Genomic DNA, 20,713 nt, shown 5'->3' on the forward strand with positions numbered 1-20,713 from the left:
CAAAGCCACCCTTAGATCTGTAGCACAGCTGTGTGGAATGGCAGAGAGCACACTGCATAGTGTGGTGGACAGAGTTGCGGGCTTTTTGGAGGACGTTGCTCCAATGTACATAAGGATGCCCGGAATAGAGGCAGAGAAGCTCGAGACGAGCTCTGACTTCAAAGCGGCAAGTTTGCTTTCCTGCAGAACCTTTAGGAAATATGCGCTGTTTTTTTTTTCTGGTACAATTATTGCGCTAATGGAGGTGCATTTTCAATTTTTGAATGGCGTGTATATGCTAGCTGATAATTAAAAAGATGATTGTTTATATCCTAACTTTCACTGTTTATTAGTTCGTGTTCGTGGCTATGTTCTAGCTGCAACTATAGGTCATGCCTTCGCACGTACGAGACCGAATGAATGGTAAATCAACTGCAAGCACGATGAAGTGGCAGGGATGGATTATCGCATGCGTCTTTCTATAGGAAGGTTGGGACCGCGCTGTATAGATTTAACCACCGTACTTTCACGTGATTATTTAGCTGAAGGATCGATCCTCGCGCGCCTCATCATCGTCAGCGCATTGTGGTATAGCGGTGCCTGTCCCGTTGTTGTCTTTTTTTTTTAGATCGCTGGATTTCCAGACGTGCTGGGAGCCATTGACGGCACCCACATTGCTACACGCTGTCCAGACAACAGAATCAAGGCCAGTTTTGTCGACAGGCATGACATGCCTACCTATGCCCTCCAAGGAGTTTGCAACGAGAGAAGAATGTTTACAGACGTGTTTTGTGGTCCCACGGGACGGTTCCACGACGCCAACGTATACAGTTACTCTTTCTTGAGTGAGAAGTTGCCTGCAGCATGTGAAGCGGGCCGCTTCCATGTTGTCGGAGATGCAGCGTAGCCTCTCCGCGAGTATATAATGACGCCGTTCCGCAACCATGGACACATGACTTCACAAGGAAGGAGATTCAACTTCAAATTGAGCCAAACGCGGTCACGGATCGAGAACACTTTCGGCATTCTGAAATGCATATTTTGGCAGTTGCTGCACCTCGAGTTTCACGGCATGGAGAGGGCCACAAAATTCATTATCGCCTGCTGTGTGCTACACAATATTTGCATAATGAACGGAGATGAGAACCATGAAGAAGTACAGTTGACAGACGACCACAGCACCACCAACAACACGCCACGAGATGAGACCACGACAGAGAGACTGCTGAGGCAACTTGGCGAAGTGAAAAGGCGCGCTTTGGCGCAATCTATTTCTTGAAGACAAGGACATAAATGCAACGTATGGAAGACTTTTATTTCATTTATCAAAGAGAAAAATCGAACGCAAAAACACTTCGGAGCTCAACACACCAACTGGAAAATGGGCGACGTCTTACTGGGCGATGTCTTAACGAACGGCTGAGGGAGCACCACAATTCTTTGGACAGGCCAGCCGGTTCGAATTTGGCACTGCACTGCAGGCAACCTAAGCACACGTGCGCCCCATTGGTTCATAAGACACCAGTCATCTTCAAACATAAAGATCACATAGTAAGGGAACTAGTGGAGGCATATCATATTGACAAGGGGGGTGCAGCATGCATTAGCAAGCCCTCATTATCATCGGCTAACCACGAAATCACCTGTTTGGAGCATGCATTTGCAGAAAGGCAGATTTAATGTGTTCAGTGATGACGCAGTGTTTCTTGAATATTTTTTGTTCTGTGTAGTGTTTGGCGGGAATAGTATATGTACACACGTGCGTAATAAATCACCAGTTGAAAGTCAGCGCTCGTGTCGTCGTGTTTGTTCCGTCCTCGTGTTTTTTCCGCGCTGTTTTACCATGGACAGCGGGAAAAGTCATACATCTTTTGAGCTTCTGATTAGCTCCATCTTTCTTTGTGCCTTCTCTCCCTGGCTTCCTCCTTGTCCTTGTGTGCATTCCAAAGAACCTTGCCGAGAGTGAGCCTTGTTTTCTTCGCCGCTGGAGTTGAGTTGAGGTGTTGAATGCTACAGCTGGGGTTAGCCTTGCTTTATCTGCCGGCACTTGCTCCACCGCAGCGGCCTTTCTATATTAACAATGCCGCATCTACCCCGCTATGCGCACAGTCTCTTATAATAGCGCACATTCTCTCCCGCAGTCACCATCTATGCACACAATCAATCCACACAGTCCACATCACAGTCCACTCCAGAAGTCACCATCTGTGCACATATTCAGTCACACTAGAACATAAGCCATTGTAGTGCCACACTCCATACACACATTCACTCACAGTATAAAGTAGTCCACTCCAGAAGACACCGTCTACGCACACATTCAATCACAGTAGGCCATCGTCCGTTCCTGCTGTCACCATTTAAAAACAAGATCCGTGTTGTTCTGCAGAAATGTTAAAAGAAGGCGTGCAGCCTCCCTTCTGCATGTCTGGTTTCCACTCGGGTAGACAATGTCCTGCACTGTGCTGTGACGGGTTCCTGCCTTCTTGAAGGAAGCGAACATCACATGCCTTTCCGCGTTGTACTCTGGGCAGTATACATAATATAATGTTCGATATCCCCGCACACACCACATAAAGAGCAGAGCTGGAGGCGCAGTCTCCGCAGTGTCAGCGTCACCACGTGGTGCTGCTACACTGGCCGCCCCGTTGTCTGATGTGCCGGCCTGGCTTGTACTCGGTGCCGGTGTCATGCGCTCAACGCGCCCCACACCTCGCAGTGCATACACTGTAGTCTACCGTATACCCACCATGGCCATTTCCTGCGCAAAATGAATTTCTACAGGACTTGCCCCGCTCTGTCAGCTGTTGTGCTTGCGCGTACTTCTTCTTCGCCGTCTTAAAGCGGTTTTCACACTGCAACGCGGTTCTTTTCTTTCCTGTTTCCACTTCTGCCGCGATCGCAGCCCACATGCTTGTTTTGTCCTTGAATTTGTTCATGGGGCCCACGCAGGGCATGTAAAGGGAAACTTTTTCAAGAAGTAGGCGTGTTTCTTTGTCGTCCCACACGGAGACCAATTCTTTGCCGGAAGGCCCTCCATCTGTAACAGATATGACATACTGTACACTATAATCGTACACTGTATTCAATTATATAGCACAAAGTATGTTCTTTTTAAATACGCATATGTGTTGCAATGCGTCTCACTCATTTTTTTTCTTTACATATAAGGTTAGTTTAATTTTCGTTCCTGGTATGTTCGCCGTGGTTATTTTCATTTCAATGACGTTTTAATAAACTGAACCCAAAACGAGCTGTGCGTGCGCGCGCGTGTGTGTGTGCGTGTGTGTGTATATGTGTGTGTGTCATTTATTTGCCTACTTAAATAATACAGCACGTGAGTTGAACGCTGCCAAAACAATGAATAAAGGGACAAGGCGAAATCAGGTTACGAGTCAAGTTGTCATACCTGCAAGTGAAATAATTTTTTCCCTGTTCTCTGAAATTCGTTTATTGATGCCGTTGTGACTTTCAGTTAGTTTTAAACACTCACGACTCCTTTAACTCGATGTCCCATTTTTGCACGCTCCAATTTAATGATGTAAAATATGCGCCAGCTTTAAACAGACGTCTTACCTGCCAAGTCATCCCCTCTGGATGTCTTATGGCCCTCTTGAAGTGTTGCTATAAACTCTTGAACTTTATATGGTTCTAATATTCAATGACAGAAAAACACGCGCAAATATTAGCAACCCATGAAAAGCGAGGCTGGCTCCTTGCAGTCCAAGTTCATTTCATTCCCCATCTCGTATGCTTCAAAGAAAGGAGTTTTTTTTTTCCTTGCCTTCCTGAAGAGTTTGCAGTTCTTCGTTTGTAAGCTCACATTTGAAACATTTCCCCTCGACATATAGCTGAACTGAATTCATTGTGCAGCGGCACCAGCAACACTTCTCACAGGCGATGACTTTTGCTGAACTGTCGTCTGCTGAACTCAAATTCCGCGCGCTCTTCGTAGAGGGCGCTAGCGGTGAGAGAAACATCCAGTGACTCTACACGCCGCCGCACGTTCGGCTGGCGCCGTGAGGAAGAGAAACTCGTGTAGTATATGACGTCACTTCCTAAGCATCAATACGGAGGAAGTGCGGCTCAGCTGAAGACACCATAACAGTAAATAACGTTTCGAGAACTATATTAAAACAATGTTTCTTTAATGCGTTACAGTAGCGTTTTCTAAATAACACACAATGTTATACAGTCTAGTGCGTTTTTATCGTGAACAGTTTTAAAAATTTCCCTGCCTCAACCGCTGGCTCATTTGCAGTGAAACTGCACACAGACCTTGCGTATTATGGTAACTTTTGTATCGTAGCAAGTTTAACAACGGTACTTACTGAGCTGAGCCGTGCATGATGCGAAAACTTAATCGTCTACGTAGAGATCGGCAACCAAATCCCGCAGACGACGCTTTTTCGCTGAAGTGCGGCAGTGGCGCCATCTATTTTCGGAAGCGAAAAGTGTCACGACGAGACCGTCGAGGAGAGCGTTGCAAGGAGCACGGGCCCTATGAATATGCCGTTCCAGCCGTTTCGTCTGCTTCAACTAAAGCGCTTACAACATTTTCGGCTAACTGAGCGGGAAAGAATATCAGAACAGCTGATTTAACGAGGCTTTACCTTTCAAAGAATATTGTTTGCAACGCTCGTCTCGGCCGTCTTGTAACGTTGGTCTCGGCGGCCTTGTCGTACGCTTTCCACTGCCGAAAACAGATGGCGTCACAGCCGCCATTTAGCGAAAAAGCGTCGTCTGCGATTATTATTATTATTTAGTTGCCAATCTCTACGTAGACGATTATGTCTTCGCATCATGCACGGCTCAACTAAGTAAGTACCGTTGTCAAACTTGCTACCATACAAAAGTTACCGTAATACGCAAACTCTGTGTGCAGTATCACGGCAAATGAGCCAGCGGTTGAGGCGGGGAAATTTTTTAAATTGTTCACGATAAAAACGCACAACACCACTGGGCCTCTTCGATTATCCACCTCTGGCAGCCCGCAGGCAGCCCGCGGGCTACCAGAGCGCGCCGCCAGGCGCTCGATTTTCTCGGGCTGCTCCGCCCACTTCCGGTGGCTACCCAGAACGCGTTCGATTTTCTCTGGCTGGGCGGTTTCGGGCTGACAGCTGGCAGCCAGACTCGCCAGCAGGACGATTTTGTGCTGGCAGCGTCGTCTGCTAGTTCCACAGCTCTCCGCTCTGGCGGCTAGCAGACAACAAAATGGAGGGAGGCGCATTCGCGACAGCTTGGGTGGTTAATAGCTAGGGCGCAGAAACGGCGTTCGCGTTCGTATCTGTGCTGTTTTCCTAACCGTATCTTATTTCGAGTGGAATCTCCGAGCCGTATCCTGTTTACTCGTTTCAACTGACGCTTCCTATTTCGGCATCTCCGCGCGGCGTCTCGCGCGAAGCGTTGTTTCCTCTCTTGATTACTTGAGAAGATAGGTTGGTTTCCGGTCGTATTTTATTTTACTACGTTCACGTCGGCATCTCTCTAAACTGCATGCATGCATGAGTGCTCTTGTACGCTGGCTTGCAGCTGGTAACCTTCTCTTCTTGCGGCGTCTACGATATATCTATTCTTGAATCAGCCGTATTTATCTTTGTTGCGTGTCTTGCAGGTTCAGCGGACGCGCCCGATTTGTTTTTCGAACGACGATGGCCGCGCTTCGGATATCATATCGCAAATTTCGGCAGTTCTGCGTGGCGTCTCAAACGGGCGCGCCTTTATCTCTCTCAAACTCGTTAGCGCGCTTATATCTTTTCGTTTGCGCGGCGGGTACAGCTGTATTGTATATATTTATTTGCTTTTTTTTCTCTTGCAGGCTCAGCGACCGCTAACGACGCCTGTTTCGTTCGCACCTCTGGGTTTCGGCTCGATCGTATCGGCATGCGCGCTCCGAGCGTCCCGTACACACGCGTGAGACGCGGTTCACGAGATAATTAACGGATGCATCGTATATATGAGACACGGGCGTCTCATATACGGTATGCACCCGTTATCTCGTGAACTCCACGCGGTTGGTTTCCGGTCTTGTTTTATTGCAGCACATGTACGCGCGTGTCGGCGCCCTCCTCTGATGTGCATGTAAGCATATGTGCCGGCGTGCATGCGTTGTAGCGCTTTTTGCTGCTGGCTTAAGTGGTATCTAATTCTTAGTTTGTGGCGTCTACGATATCGATATCTCTCTTCTGGTATCAACATATCTTAAATTTGGTTCGTCTCTTGCAGGGGTTGAGCGATATCGTTCTGTTTCGGACAGCACTTCGGCATCCAGCTCTGCTCGGCACCCGTGCGGCATCACTTTGGTGCCGACATGCATGCGTGCGTGTGTAAGCTTACGGGTAGTATCTTATTCTGTTTCTTTGGCGGTTTACGTATGTCTAGCAGGCGTCATTCGTTCTGCATGCTATCTTTTGCATCTTCTTCGGCCCTTATTTATACGTCACCTCCCTTCCAACGATTTCACTTCATACGTTCATTTCGGAGGAGATGGCCGCGCCGCTGAGAATCATCTTGGAAGGTGTGGAGAGAGAAATTTTTGAGGCAGTCGACGACACCGGTGCACCCATTGTCCACGGAAACCAGCGCCTTTATGCGACAGCAGGTACGTACGTACGTGTACCTTTCTCGCTTGTATGTATATGCAATATTTGATCAGTACTTAATGCGCAACATATATATGCTCTCCTTTGGTTGCAGACAACGTGCAGGTTTGGCTGAATGCGCCGGCAGCCCCCGTCCCACATATACCATCGAGCCCGAGGAGTTGTGACCTCGGGCCAAAGTTCTTTTCCTGATTCAAGAATATAAAAATTTCAAATCAGACCCTTCTAAACGCCTAAAAACTAAAAGGCAATTCTGGGAAAATTTGGCAGATTTAGTGAATTCCAAATTCGGTTGCCATTTGACCCATTCGCAAATTGAGAACAAGTGGAGAAATTAGAGAGAAAATATAAAACGGTGCGACAGCATAATAGCCAGTCAGGGGCGGACCGGAGAACATGCGAGTTTGAAGAGTAAGTATACGTAGAACATGATCTCAGTAGAGAAATTAACTTCTACTGAATGGAAAACTTTGTTTTCCTGATTCTACATACGTGACTTTTGCCTCTGAAGAAGTTTAGTCATTCCACAAACCTGTGAATTAAGAACGTTGCAGCATTTTTTACTTTTTTGTGCAGGTAGATTTTGTGACAGAATAATTAACTGTACCAATTTTGGGCATCTTTTGTCTAAATAATGTAATTCCTGTTGTAATTTTAGGGTGTTATAGATTACACAGCAACATTTGGGCAGATAAATTGACTGTCTTTTTGTCAATTGCATACAGCTGCTGAGAGGCATGAACCCGGACTTTGTGCTCATGTCAACAGCTTTGCTGCTGGGCAACTATCAGGCATTATGCATGCCGGCCATGGTTACAAGCTAGCTATACATGTGTCTTGCGTCACTGAGTAGATATGTCAAGCTTTATGCATGAAATAATGTGTTTGTACACATATTAAGTGATGTCATATATATGTGTCAAATGGATCATAATTTTTTTTTGTCCTCAGGGAGCTCGCTGAAATTTTTGAAAAAGCTCACAGCATCAACCCACCCTACCTGCTGGGGCCAGGACTCGTCCGGAGCGTCCAAGAGTGAGTCATTTTTTTTTTCTGCACACGACAAGTGCGACAGGGAATTTACATGCACTGTAGCACAGGCATTGCCGAAATAAGAACTAGTAAATTGGGTTTGCCTCCTAGCCATATAGCGGAATCCTTATGGCACCACTACACAGCAAATGGCCTCAGATAGTGAGGAATGTTTTCCTTAAAGATTTAAAGTTTAAGGGGTGCAATGTGCTCCATTACATGCCGAAAGAACCAATCCAGTTGCTTGGTTGCTTTTGAAAAAGACAGTGCATGTCGTGCAAAACATATTTGAAATCAAACACTACCAGGGGTTTCCCCAAGTATAAAATCAGGGGAATGTTGAAGCTAGGTTAGTAGCGGTAGTCATTTTTCAGTTTTTAATTGTGTCTTGATGTGGCACGTAGGACTAGAAAGGCTCATGACAGCAACACTCATGTCAAAGAGTGCCAACAATTGCTTCGCTTTAGACAAGGATACAAGTCATATATCAAGAGACAAAAGTAAGGAACAAGGACTGCATGAAATGTGTCCAGAAACGGCGCAGTAGCTCGGACTACTAATAAACCTTACAAGAAGAAATATCGCTGTCAGTCGCCTATCAAAGACTTGTTAAACTCTGCAAAACACGCATCTTTGCTCTGAACATAACAGATCGAGTCAGTAATTAAACACACACACCAAGAAGTCATGTGCATGCTGAACACTATGCACATGTGGAAGGTGTACATCAGAGCTTTAATATCAGCCGTGATGATTTGCATGACACTGAAACATCTAGGTAGCAAAATTTATGGCTGCTACACACAGTTGGTTAAATATGTACAAGCACAGGCTCTTCGCATTGTCCGACTATTCACTCAATAATTATAAAGCAATCAAGAAATCATCACGGCTGATATCAAAGCTCTGATGTACACCTTCCACGTGTGCGTAGTGTTGAGCATGCACATGACTTCTTGGTGTCTGTGTTTAATTACTGACTCGATCTGTTAAGTTCAGAGCAAAGATGCGTGTTTTGCAGAGTTTAACAAGTCTTTGATAGGCGACTGACAGCGATATTTCTTCTTGTAAGGTTTATTAGTATTCCGAGCTACTGTGCCGTTTCTGGACACATTTCATGCAGTCCTTGTTCCTTACCTTTGTCTCTTAATATATGACTTGTATCCTTGTCTAAAGGAAAGCAATTGTTGGCACTCTTTGTCATGAGTGTTGCAGTCATGGGCCTTTCTAGTCCTACATGCCACTTGAAGACACAATTAAAAACTTATATATCTGTGTGTTTCCTAGTAATAAAATAACTGGACTGCCACAAATATATGGCACATTCTCAGCCACATTCCTAGCAGTTACATCCACCAGTTAGGTATGAAAAAAATTCACTACAAATTAAGGAAGGGCCTTCAGAGAAACAAGGGTGTGTGTAGGGAAGCCACTGAACCTCGCACAGAATGATATGGCAGGCAATAAACAGCTGGTTTAAGGGCACATGGAAGGTCACATGCATTGAAAAATTTTACTTTGTCTACAAATGAGTGGTTTTTCTTGATTAATGTGGCCAACATGTGAAATAGTGGCCCAATACATTACGAACATTATGGCACCACATATATAAGGCTTCATGTTTTGAGCGATATTGTGCCATCCCTGACGGCAATCGAGAATTACTGGGAATAAAATGCTCTAATTTTTTGAAAATGGACCTTGATACGTTTGAAATGACATTGAGCTGTTGAAATTACTTTGCACTTCTTGAAAATTCTGTGCTCTAGCTTATTTGTAAATGTAACTGTGGTGTGCGCATTACAAAGTTCCTCCTATATTTTTTTTAATGGCTCTTTAGAGCACAACAATAAATTTGACAGATTAATTTCATAGGGTAGACCTTTTTGAACAAAATGACAAAACAATCTGCACTGCTAAATAATTTATTTGGCTAAACCGAAATTGAAAAGCATTTGATAGAATTTTAATTCCTGTTTCGTAAATGGTGTGAAAGAGGCTCCAAACCAAAGTTTCTCAGCTGACTTTTGCTGCCAGCAGAATTATGTACGAAATTAAATGACTACAAAATGAATGACAGTGCCCTTTGTGTAGGGATAACACATATGCACTACAAAGTCTCTGTTCTTTAGTGCAAGGAGTGCATAATGATGTCGCATTGTTTTGCCACCAGCAGCCAGGCTGAACCTGCAGCCAGCCCCCAGCCTGGCCCCAGCAGGGTAACTGCCACAGCGAGCCCAATTCCCGGCAGCTCGCAACCAAGCACGAGCAGGGGCAGCACTGCTGCTGGCGACTCGCAGCCCCCAAGCCCATCCGCGCAGCCTAGCCCCCTGCAACAGCAACCAGGCCCAGCCAGGAAGAGGCCCAGGACAGACACCTCTCGTGCAGTGCTCGAGAGTGCCGTCGCCCATCTTGAGGTGGCCGAAGCTAACAGACAGCAGCGGCACAGGGAGCGCATGGCTCTTGAAGGGAGGAAGGTTGCTGCTGAAGAGAGGAGGACTGCAGCTCTTGAGCGGGTGGCTGCAGCACTTGAACGGCGCGAGCTTGTCTCACTCTGTTCTCCGATACATGCCCCAGCTCATTCCCCAATCCGTTCTCCAGTCCGCTTTCCAAGCCCTCCTTACTATAATGCTTAGTTTTAATGTTTCGTTTTTTGTCTAGTCAGCGCTTTTTATATTTAATTTTCATTGATAATTGCTTTTATATGTTTGTGTTCAGTTCCGTATATTTCCGCTAAGTTGCTATGCACTACCTCGATGGAAAGAAACGCGAACCCAGCGCAAACACGCTCCGCTGTTTCAATTTCTTTTCACCGCGGTTTTACTTCGGTGATAGCAAAAACACATTAGACTCGTTCATGATACATTCTAGGACAACTCTAACGTCTTTTTCGTACCACCCAGGTAAAAGCGCGATGAAAAGAAATTCCAACAGTGGGGCGTGTTGGCGCCGGGTTGTTCGCCTTTCTTTTCATTGAGGTAGTATGTGTGTGTGCGTGGGTACACTTAGACACACGTATATTCATCTCGTTCGTGGTTGCACTTCATATTGTGTACATACTTTAATAAATTTTACAACCCTCTAATAAGATCTGCATGCGTGTTTCATGCAATGACATTCTGATCACTTGTTTCTGTGTGTACTGATAATAAATTGGATGGCAACAAAATTTCCAGCGCATACTTGTCTAAATTTCTCTAGTACACACCATCCTTCCAGCAGTATAGCTCTCATTATTGTTGTCATTTACTGTTCAGAGGACACAATGCACATTTGAACATGTTGTCAGCCATCTTACGGTGCCCGAAGCTAACACACAAAGCAGTGGATGGCCATTGAAGAAAGATTGCTGCTCACTAGGGGAGTGCAGCACTTAATGGGGTGGTTGGAGCAATTGAGCGATGAACCTCTTCCTCCCATCATTCTCCAAGCCTGCTAACTAATGCATAGTTTTTCTTTTATTCCGTCTAGTAAGCAGTAGACATTTTTTATAACTTTCATTAATTGCTTTTGTATGCATGCTTCACCCTGTATGGTTCCATATATTTCCACTAATTGGCTGCAAGTGCACGTGTATACGCACACTTGTAAATTAGTCTTTTATCCTCAATTATATTGAATTTCAATATGTGTGTACTTTAAATAATCCTAATGCTTCATCTTCTGCAACCATATGTAATAAGATCTCGGTGTTTAGTTGAATATACATTCTGATTACTTGTAGAGCATAACTGTCTAAAATTTCTCTGTCGCACACCGGTCTCATATTCCAGCAGTTTAGCTTACACACTGCCTCTTGTCATTTACTGTCCAGGGGGAAGAATGCAAGCATATATGGAGACAAAACTGAAAGGCTACTCTGCATGATTTACGCACGAAAATTTATTTCACAAGCATCACACATGAACATCATTTTGTGTACCAATATCTCTTGCTACATTAAGCAGGTGGCAGGCAGTAGCATACTCCAAGAACTGAAGAGAACAGAAGAAATTAACCTACACTAAAATGTGTCATCCTGCAGGACCACACAGCTAGATTTGCCTATAGTGAGAACACAGAGCTTCAAACATAGGTCCACCAACAACAAAGCGTTGCAATACACACAACATATATCAGAAACTTATACAGCTCACATTCATTTACCATGGGCTCATGATATACTCCCTCATTAAGGGCAGGCCACAGGTGTTAGTGGAGTATGGTTAATAAATAAGCAAAGATTTTTTTTCAAATTAAGTACTATTTATGCAATTTATTGCATGAAAAATCATGAGATTCAGCTAAAAAATTTTGTTAGTGCACGGTTCAGGAACATCAATGACAGAAAAGGCTGCTAATTCAACAACAAAAAGTTCTGAGCAGGAGCTAGCAAATCCCACTTCAGCCAGAAGTTCGCAGTACGGACCAGAAGATGAGCCCAGCACAAAATCAGCTGATGCCCTATTAGGACCATATATACACTAAAGAAAAAAAAAACTGTTCCTTCTGGGACAAATAAAACCACAGAAAAAGCAATTCCCATTAGCAAATCAACACCAGCTGGGATATTACTGTGATGAGGTAAAACCATATCTTTTGATATAAAGTAAGAAAGAACGGTCACAGCCATTTAATTAAAGCGCAGTTGCAATTAACAATACGCCATTCTTCACCACATCATCTATCTGCAGTGTATATTAAAAATATTTCAATGTAAAAAAAAAACAGAAATGGCATGCAAATACAAAAGTACAGAAATGAAAAGGACAAAAATTTAATACTCTTGGCAAAAAAAACTAGGAAGACCACTCCATTACATTTAAAGAAAAGATTGAAAGGCTGCAAGTCAATCATCACAGTGCCAATTGCGTTGCTTCATTTATAGTCCCAACAGGCAGCAGCGGCGAAGGCGCGAGGACGCAACACTAAACTTCTGCTCTGTGCAGTGTCCGGATAATTCTCCGCGGTTGGGCCAACTGCTGCACCTTGGTGTCCGGAAACTGCGTCAACGAAAGCGGGCGGATCCAGCCTGCATTGTGCCCAGGACCAGTGCGGCCTTTCTGCGGGGACTTTCTTGGACTTTGCCGCCCAAATCTCGCGCCAACAGCGTCAAGCACAGACAACATTGGCATCTACAGCTGGTTGGGACACACCCCCCCGGATTCTTCACATTGGCAGCAGCGGCGAAGGCGCGAGGACGCGACACTAAACTTCTGCTCTGTGCAGGTGTGTAATTTGTCTTGTAATTTGGCTGTTCTGCATTCTTGTTGCTGCTGCTGCTGCCAACTGATTTTTTCCCCTCCCCTTCCTGTAAAATGTCCGTGAATTGCTTCAAGTGCAACGAACCGGTGGAGTCTGATGACGCATCAGTTGTCTGCACTGAATGCTTTTACAGTTTCCATGTCGGTGCGTGTTCAGGGCTGCAGGAAACAGTTGTCCGCACAAGGGGAGACGCAGCTCGTAAAAGCTATAAATGCCCACTCTGTCGTTCAGGCAAATCGCGGCAAACGCCTAAAGAAAAAAAGAGCGAGGAGGACGGAGTCGATGCTATCATGTTTGCAAATCTTGTTAAACAGGTAAATGAACTGTCATGCCTGAAGGCGACCGTTGCTGATCTCGAGGCTTCGGTGGAAATGATGTCATCAAAGTATGATGAGCTATTGGCTCGTGTGGACGAACAAGACCAAACAATCGAGAGCTTGCTAAAGCGCGTCGAGAAGGTAGAAGGTGGTCAACAGGTCGAGTTACGCCAACTAAAGGAGGACATGAACACGTTAGAACAGCACAGCCGTGCCCTCAACCTAGAAATCCACGGAGTTCAGAGCTGTCCAGGCGAGAACTTGCTATCAAAAGTGAACGAAGTGGCCGAAAAGATAAAGCTACCCGCGGTGACCCAACAGGAAGTTAACGATTTGCACAGACTGCCGGCTAAGGGCTCTAAAATTCCCGTAATCCTTGCTCGCTTTGCCAACAAAGGCACACGCGATGAATGGCTTAGGAACAGGAACGAACTGCGGACAGATGAGAAGTGCTGCATATACCTGAACGAGAACCTCACAAAGCGGAATATGCAACTGTTGCAGCGTGCAAAGACGTGGGCCGATGACCATGGATTCCGTTTTGCATGGTACAGACATGGTAGAATTTACGTGAGGAAAGAAAGCGGCGAAGCCGCCTATCTAATCAAAGATGAGTGTGATCTTGACAAGATCGTGACCTAAGCCGCTACCACTTCGAAGTGCGGATAACACAAGCGAACAACAAAAATGAGTTTTTCCTACCTGCTCCCTGAGGAACTAAAAGACGTTCTTGGTTTGAAGTACCATTCATTATTTAAATGTTTTCATATAAATACGCGGTCGCTAAATAATAAACTTTCGGAAATAGAGCTATTGTTATCTTCATTTCATTTCAGCAATGATGTTATCATGTTCACCGAAACTTGGTTGTCTGATGACGAGACGTTCATTCTGCCCCACTATAAGAGCTTTTTTCTTAACCGCAGCAGTCGTCGTGGCGGCGGCGTGTCTTTGCTTGTAAGCAACGAACTGAAATCTGACACGCTTGATCAATATTGTGTTTGCAGTGATGACTATGAGATATTGACTGTAATTACCGGCGACATGGTTCTCTCTGTAATCTACCGACCACCAGACGGAAACATTTCGAACTTCATTAATTTCATTGACCACTTTCTTGCCTTTATAAATGAAAAAAAGTTAAAGATAATACTTGGTGGTGACCTGAATTTAGACATGATGTGTGACAATATTCATATGCGATGTTTCAATGTTGTGGTTAAGAGCAATAACTGTGAAAATGTCATTTCTAAACCAACTCGTGTTACTTGTTCTACTGAAACTTTACTTGATCTCTTTATTACAAATTATGACACCTCATGTGTTGAATCAGAAGTACTGCTATGTGACATTAGTGACCACCTTGGTATATTTATGGGTGTTGAAAAGACTAACCGCCATAAAAAAACAAAGTCATGTCACGCTACCCAGTTCGTCTCTGAAAAAAGCTTAGAAATGTTCCGCGATGATATTAGCAACGCAGATTTCTCTGAGCTGTATTCTATGGAAGACTGCAACGTCGCCTATGAATTGTTTATTGATACTGTGAAAAAAGTGTACGCAAAGCATTTTCCATATGTAACCAAAAGGCAATCGACACGTATAAGAAAACCATGGATTACACGTGATTTATTAAAGCGAATAAAGGAAAAACACAAAATATACAATAACTTTATCAAATGTAGAGATCCTGCAGTGTTTTCAACATTTAAAGCCTATCGAAATAAGCTAAACAAAGATATTAGGCTTGCTAGAGATCGATATTTCTGTGAATATTTTGAAGGATGTAGTAATAATTCAGACCTGCTATGGAAAAAACTTAATTCGCTGTTGAAGCCCTCGAGAAAGGAAGGCGCTATTGAAACCATAACATGTGGCGATAATGTCCTCACGGGTGCCGCTATGTCGAACGCTTTTAACAGCTTTTTCACAGATGTCAGAAGCATGCCTTGTGACAATACTGACTACCCCTACATTAATGATCGCTTAGAAAATAGCTTGTTCCTTCATTCTGTTTCTGAGGCTGAGGTTGTGTCGGCATTTTTGGAACTTTCTAATAGTTCGGCCTGTGATGCGGACGATATCCAGGTCAAGCCAATTAAGTTTGTTATAGACATATTATCATCGCCACTAAGTTATTTATTCAACTTATGTTTTTTAAAGGGCATATTTCCAAATAAAATGCAGGTGGCTAAAGTAGTAGTTATTTACAAGAAAGGTGACAAGAACACCCTTGGAAATTACAGACCTATTTCTTTGCTCCCTGTCTTTTCTAAAGGCTTAGAAAAGCTTATCTTCTCGCGACTGCAAAAATTCATAGAAAAAAATGATATTATAACAGGATGGCAGTTTGGATTTCGGAAGAATAAATCCACTGAGCTTGCGCTTCTTCACGAGAAAGAATATATCCTAAACAGTTTTGAAAAGAAACATATCGTGCTAGCTACCTTCGTAGATTTCAAAAAAGCATTTGATTCTCTAAATCACGAACTGCTGATTAGAAAGCTTGAAATGTATGGAATTAGAGGTCTTCCTCTGCAACTTTTAAACTCTTATCTTCCTAATCGTGCACAATATACAACCATTAATGGTATTGAGTCTTCTTTAAAGAATATAAAATGTGGAGTGCCGCAGGGTAGCATATTGGGGCCTTTGCTCTTCAACTTATTTATTAACGACATAGTAAACATCACCGACCAAGCATCGTTTTTTATTTATGCAGACGACACAAGTATTTTCCTCTCAACGAATGACTGCGATTCCCTGATAGACAAAGGAAACAATATTTTATGCCAACTAAACACCTGGACAGAACTAAATGGGTTAAAAATAAATGTGAATAAAAGCAAGGCTGTTATCTTCCGACCAAGGAATAAACTTCTGCATACAAATAAAAAGCTACTACTTAATTCAGAGGAGATTGAGATAGTAGAAAAATTTAAAACACTTGGAGTCGTCTTTCACGAAACAATGTCATGGGACCATCATGTAGATACTATCTTGCCTAAACTCGCTCGAGTCGTAGGACACCTATATCGCCTGAAAACAATGCTTCCTTCGAGGATTAAGGAGCTCATATACAAATCGTTGTTTTTGTCCCATTTAAATTATTGTCACCTTGTCTGGGGCATGACCACTCTGAATAATCTTGACAAAATTTATCTTCTTCAAAAGAAAGCGATAAGGTGCATATTCCAGCTTAGTTTCAACCAGCATACAAACCAGTACTTTGAAGATGCATGTATTATGAAAATTTTTGACATCTATAGTTTTCAACTGCTTTCGAGATATAAGAAGGAGCTACTTCGTCATACTGATTATTTGGGGAGACTGGCCTCCCTAACGCCGAGCGAGAAGCTGTATAACACTAGACAACACTCCCCGTGGCAGACTAAAACTCCAAGAACAAACTACGGATTACAAATGATTGCCTTCCAGTTGCCTAAACACCTAAACACGTTACATCATAAAAATATTGACATAATTAGTACGCCGATCCGTGACCTTTGTAAACATTTCCTGTGTTTCAAAAATTAGTCTGCTTTTATAATCTTTTCATTTTTCCTTTTTATTCAGTGTTTGCATCAAAAGTTTGTAGTACTAATTTTGTTATTGTGATACTGTTGCACAATATGTATTCTTTGTTCCGCTGATGCCTTTGTATATGTAGGGGCCGAGGGCTCGTCAAGCCTTGCTGGCTTTTTTCCTCGGCCCTTTTCATCGTTGTGATGAATAAATCTCTATTATTATTATTATATTATATATACATAACGCTAACATATATTTTTGCTGAAAGCAAATAATTCAATTTCTATGCTTTCAGCCTTAATTTTATCTTTAAATGTAAAAGAGTGATGGAAGCTCACAATGCATGCATTATAATATAAACTCAAGCAATGAAAAAACAAATGAAGGAAGGCATACACAGGAGGCATATATACTTCACGATTACAGTCTCTGAGCCACGCTGTCGCGCAAAGTTCCTGCCGAGACAGCACACTCTTCGTCGTCGTCGGCAGGCTCGGTTGGCGACACGTTGGTTCCGCTGTCCACCTCTTCCAGCATTTCCATCGCGTCGCCGCGCCTTCTTGCCTTGTTGTGCAGCACGCAACACAATGTGCACCGCCTGGCTTATCCTTGCGACGTCGACGTAAAGGAGCCGCTGAAACCGCGCCTTCAGCAGGCCGAAGCTGCCCTCCACAACAACGCGCTGCCGACTGTGCGCATTGTTAAATGCCGTCATCCAAGGCTGCCAGTTGGTCGTGGACTGGCGGTACGGCGGCAGCAGCCACGGATAAGCAGCGTCGCCCAAAAGGTATCCTCCTGCGCGAATTAATTCACATATATTATATGTACGTAAGAAATAAAAATTAACGAGAACCTCCGGCGTATATGACCGACCGTAGCATATGTAGATATCTGCAAACTCGTAATTCCGAGCATCAATATATCTATAGCTGTTGCTCACAGTTCAGCTTGGTTAAATTAATTAAGCAAGCGGGAACGATCGAGACGATTGATCGATCTCTTGCATATATGCGCGCACCGCTTTCAGTTTTCTTAACTCTCTTCCGCGCATAATGCATGTATTAAACACGCATTAGTGATGTAACAATAAGAAGTTCTTTAACTCACCTTCGCATTTAGACTCTCCGTCTTTGAAAAGGAAGCTCTCGCGGAGAACCCTGGAGTCGTGCGCGCTGCCGGGGAAGCCGACGAAGACGTCAATGAAGACCATGTCAGCATTGCAGACCCCCTGGAGTATGATCGAATGAAACTTTTTTCTATTATAATAGCTTTCCTCCGACTCCGAGGGTCGAGCAATGCGGACATGGCATCCGTCGATGGCCCCGCGGTGACGTCCGGCAGCACTCGACCGCGACGGCCGATCTGGCAGAAAGCTGCCTTGCTGCGCTGTCGCTCGTCGGGGTCCGGCCAGCATATCTCCCTCTTGCTTATCGAAAACAAGAAATCCAAGATGCGGCTTATTGCCGCGTGTACCGTCGACTCACTGACATCAAATTTGTCGGCGATCTGGTACATCGTTGTTTGAGTTCCGATGTAGGTCAGGGCGATTAGCATTGTCATGTGAGCAGACACCTGGCGCCGTCCTCGACATCCTTCCGGGTAGAAGGCCGATGCCTCAAATTCGCCAGTGATATCTGCGCACAAGCTTCGCGAAATACGAAAGAGCTTCCGGAATTCAAATTCTAAATACGTGGGAACGACTCGCTCCACATAGAGTGGGACCCTGTGGCGGTCCTGCCTCTCTACATGAGCCGCCAAGACAAGCACGACGCACTCGTCACCGTCGTCATCTTCGCTGCAGTCAACGGTCTCACTCCGGTCAACAGAATCGGTGAGCGCAGCAAGTGCAGCTACCTCTTCGCTCGACATGATGAAAGTGATCAGCAGACGACGCAGCAGACGACGCCGACGCGCGATCCGGCTGCTCGAAACTTTCCTTACAGTTTCCGGTGGCTGCCAGCTCACGTGACCATGACGCGTTTTCCTGTCAGGGGCTAACTTGCTGGCAGCCAGCGGGCTGCCCGAGCGTAGAAAATCGAAGAGGCCCACTACTGTATGTTAACTTTTAACCTTAACATTACAATGAAATATAGAATATTACTGCAACTTACATAACATTTTTGTAACACTATAAAAAGTTCGGTGATACCTGGGAAACTATCTTCAGAAGATAGCTACTTCAAAGAACGGCAGCTTTTATTGCTTACTTTCAGATGGCGCAGCTAATCGGGAGTTTTTAAACGATGTCCTCTGATGCTCATCACTTTTTCAAGCAACGGAAAATTGGAGTGACCCAGCTAGATGTCGAATAGCTTTGATATAGAAGTGACGTAATGTATGTTGTTATCACGTGATATGGCCGAAGCCGGCTGCACGAACTGCGAGAAAAGAGCACTCGCAACAGCTGCGTGAACCTTCCAGCACATTCGTCCGTGGAAACTTGACTCCCAGCAGTGCACAAAGATCACTTTGGTGTTGCAGGCGACGAGCTATTGTGCCCCGTGCATTAGGATAAGAGGGCGACGACCCGCGGCGGGAACTTACCTGCACACTTGTGACGACAGTAGCTGTTCTGTGTGCGGTATCCAACCTGAGGCCGTGTTCACCACAACGACGCCGGAGACAGCAACGCGAGGTTCGCGAGGTAGAGGTATGTGAGACGACATGCACAAGGGAACGTTTGTACGGCATGCGTTGATTACGGCGCCGGGTCCTGTGGCCCTTTGGAAAGCCCGGAGTTTTATCGTTCTTTGAGCGCAGCGATTGTAAGCTGCATGTCGAAACTGCGACTTGCTGCTATTGGCGCGCGTATTAGTTTTAGATTACAAAAAATGTCTCTGACAAACTGGCCACACACTGGGGGAAAGAAGTTGGAAAGGAGAAGATTACTTTCGTTGTGCTTGTTTTTGTTTGTTTATTGTTTATCTTTCGTAATCAGAAGTAAAAGAATGCTGCAAACTGGTACATTTATATAGCTCATTCATGATGGCAGGCGAAACGAAAACTACTGTCCTCATAAAAGCATCTTAAGGCGGAAATTGTTCTTTCCCCAGTGCAGAAACAGTAGTGGAGGACATTTACAAGTGCAGGAATTACAATAATGAGCTTAATATCACGAGTGCCGTGATGTGAATAGGTGTACATTTTTTGTGAAGACTCACAAAGCTCCTCCACTGCAGTGATGAATCGACAGCAGCATGTCGCACATGTGGCAGGCCATCCGATGTAATGCATTTGACGTGTGTGTCATCAGGGTAGGATGGTTTGGTTTTGGTTTCATAGGGTTTAATGTGCCAAAGCAACTCAGCCTATGCAATCGCTGTAATGGAGGGCTTCAGATAATTTCAATCACCTGGGGCTCTTCACTTCACTTTAATACCTTAAAAACCCTCGTTAGAGGGTATTACATAAGGGGTGGGGCACACAGAAATGAAAAACAGAAAGACTAACAGATAAGTTGAAAGTTATACAAATATAAGATTATCACTAAGCAAGTACACGCGTGATTTCCTCGATGAACAATGATTGGCATGTGATAGCAGCAAGTTCACGGGGAAGGCCGTTCCAGTCGTTCGCGGTCCGGGGGAAGAATGATGAAGAAAATGTAGTGGTGCGGGCGCGAGGTCGTGACACTTGCTGCTGATGGCCGGTGTGGAGGGAGATGCGTGGTGGTGGTACGCAGATGTAGGGTTCCTGTCGGAGCTCAGAGTAAAAAAACTTGTGAAACAAACATAAACTAGCATTGTAGCGGCGATGAGTAAGGGTAGGTAGGCTGGACTGTGATTTGAGGGATGATGTGCTGATATCAAAAGAATACGATGAATGAATGAATCTAGTTGCTCGGTTTTGAACTGCTTCAATTGAATTACAGAGATATGCTTGCTTTGGAGACCAGATGGGAGATGCGTATTCTAATTTTGATCGGACTAATGATTTGTATGCGAGGAGCTTGACATGCTGAGGTGCAGAGCGTAGGTGACGCTTTAAGAATCCTGGTGTTCTGTTGGCGGA

General features: G+C 44.5%; 3 protein-coding genes across 7 annotated transcripts in view; 2 read left to right on the forward strand and 1 right to left on the reverse strand.

Moving 5' to 3' along the window:
• The first annotated feature begins 5,128 nt into the window (after positions 1-5,128).
• Positions 5,129-20,713, forward strand: part of LOC144106973 (uncharacterized) — a 129,708-nt gene continuing 114,123 nt past the window's right edge. The window contains exons 1-2 of one of the 5 annotated variants that reach the window (XM_077639943.1): positions 5,129-6,317; positions 12,542-12,821. The gene's annotated coding sequence lies outside the window, so the exon portion shown is untranslated. Of the gene's footprint in view, positions 6,318-12,541; positions 12,822-18,802; positions 19,353-20,713 lie in introns of those variants that run through there. The other 4 variants (XM_077639946.1, XM_077639942.1, XM_077639944.1 and 1 more) reach the window with 4 other exon arrangements.
• Positions 6,466-12,521, forward strand: LOC144107308 (uncharacterized). Its single transcript, XM_077640302.1, has 4 exons — positions 6,466-6,580; positions 6,902-6,992; positions 7,533-7,616; positions 9,787-12,521. The coding sequence occupies exons 1-4, from the start codon at positions 6,466-6,468 to the stop codon at positions 10,247-10,249; spliced, it is 753 nt and encodes a 250-aa protein (XP_077496428.1). The 3' UTR covers positions 10,250-12,521.
• On the reverse strand, positions 17,375-18,634 carry LOC144106975 (uncharacterized). The gene is made up of 2 exons (XM_077639947.1): positions 17,810-18,634; positions 17,375-17,497 (listed from the first exon to the last, which is right to left on the reverse strand). Exons 1-2 carry the CDS (start codon positions 18,569-18,571, stop codon positions 17,414-17,416), a joined length of 846 nt encoding a protein of 281 aa, XP_077496073.1. The 5' UTR covers positions 18,572-18,634; the 3' UTR covers positions 17,375-17,413.

This window comes from Amblyomma americanum, chromosome 10, assembly GCF_052857255.1.
Source record: "Amblyomma americanum isolate KBUSLIRL-KWMA chromosome 10, ASM5285725v1, whole genome shotgun sequence".
NCBI classification, from domain to species: Eukaryota; Metazoa; Arthropoda; class Arachnida; order Ixodida; family Ixodidae; genus Amblyomma; species Amblyomma americanum.

What these genes read in the sequence shown, in the direction of transcription:
- LOC144106975 (XM_077639947.1), bottom strand. Translation starts at nt 18,571, where the DNA reads ATGTCGAGCGAAGAGGTAGCTGCACTTGCTGCGCTCACCGATTCTGTT. An exon ending in CGGAGAGTCTAAATGCGAAG is followed by an intron (nt 17,498 to 17,809) that starts GTGAGTTAAAGA and finishes TAATTCGCGCAG; the next exon opens with GAGGATACCTTTTGGGCGAC.
- LOC144107308 (XM_077640302.1), top strand. Translation starts at nt 6,466, where the DNA reads ATGGCCGCGCCGCTGAGAATCATCTTGGAAGGTGTGGAGAGAGAAATT. An exon ending in GCGCCTTTATGCGACAGCAG is followed by an intron (nt 6,581 to 6,901) that starts GTACGTACGTAC and finishes TCGCAAATTGAG; the next exon opens with AACAAGTGGAGAAATTAGAG. An exon ending in CTCGTCCGGAGCGTCCAAGA is followed by an intron (nt 7,617 to 9,786) that starts GTGAGTCATTTT and finishes TTTTGCCACCAG; the next exon opens with CAGCCAGGCTGAACCTGCAG.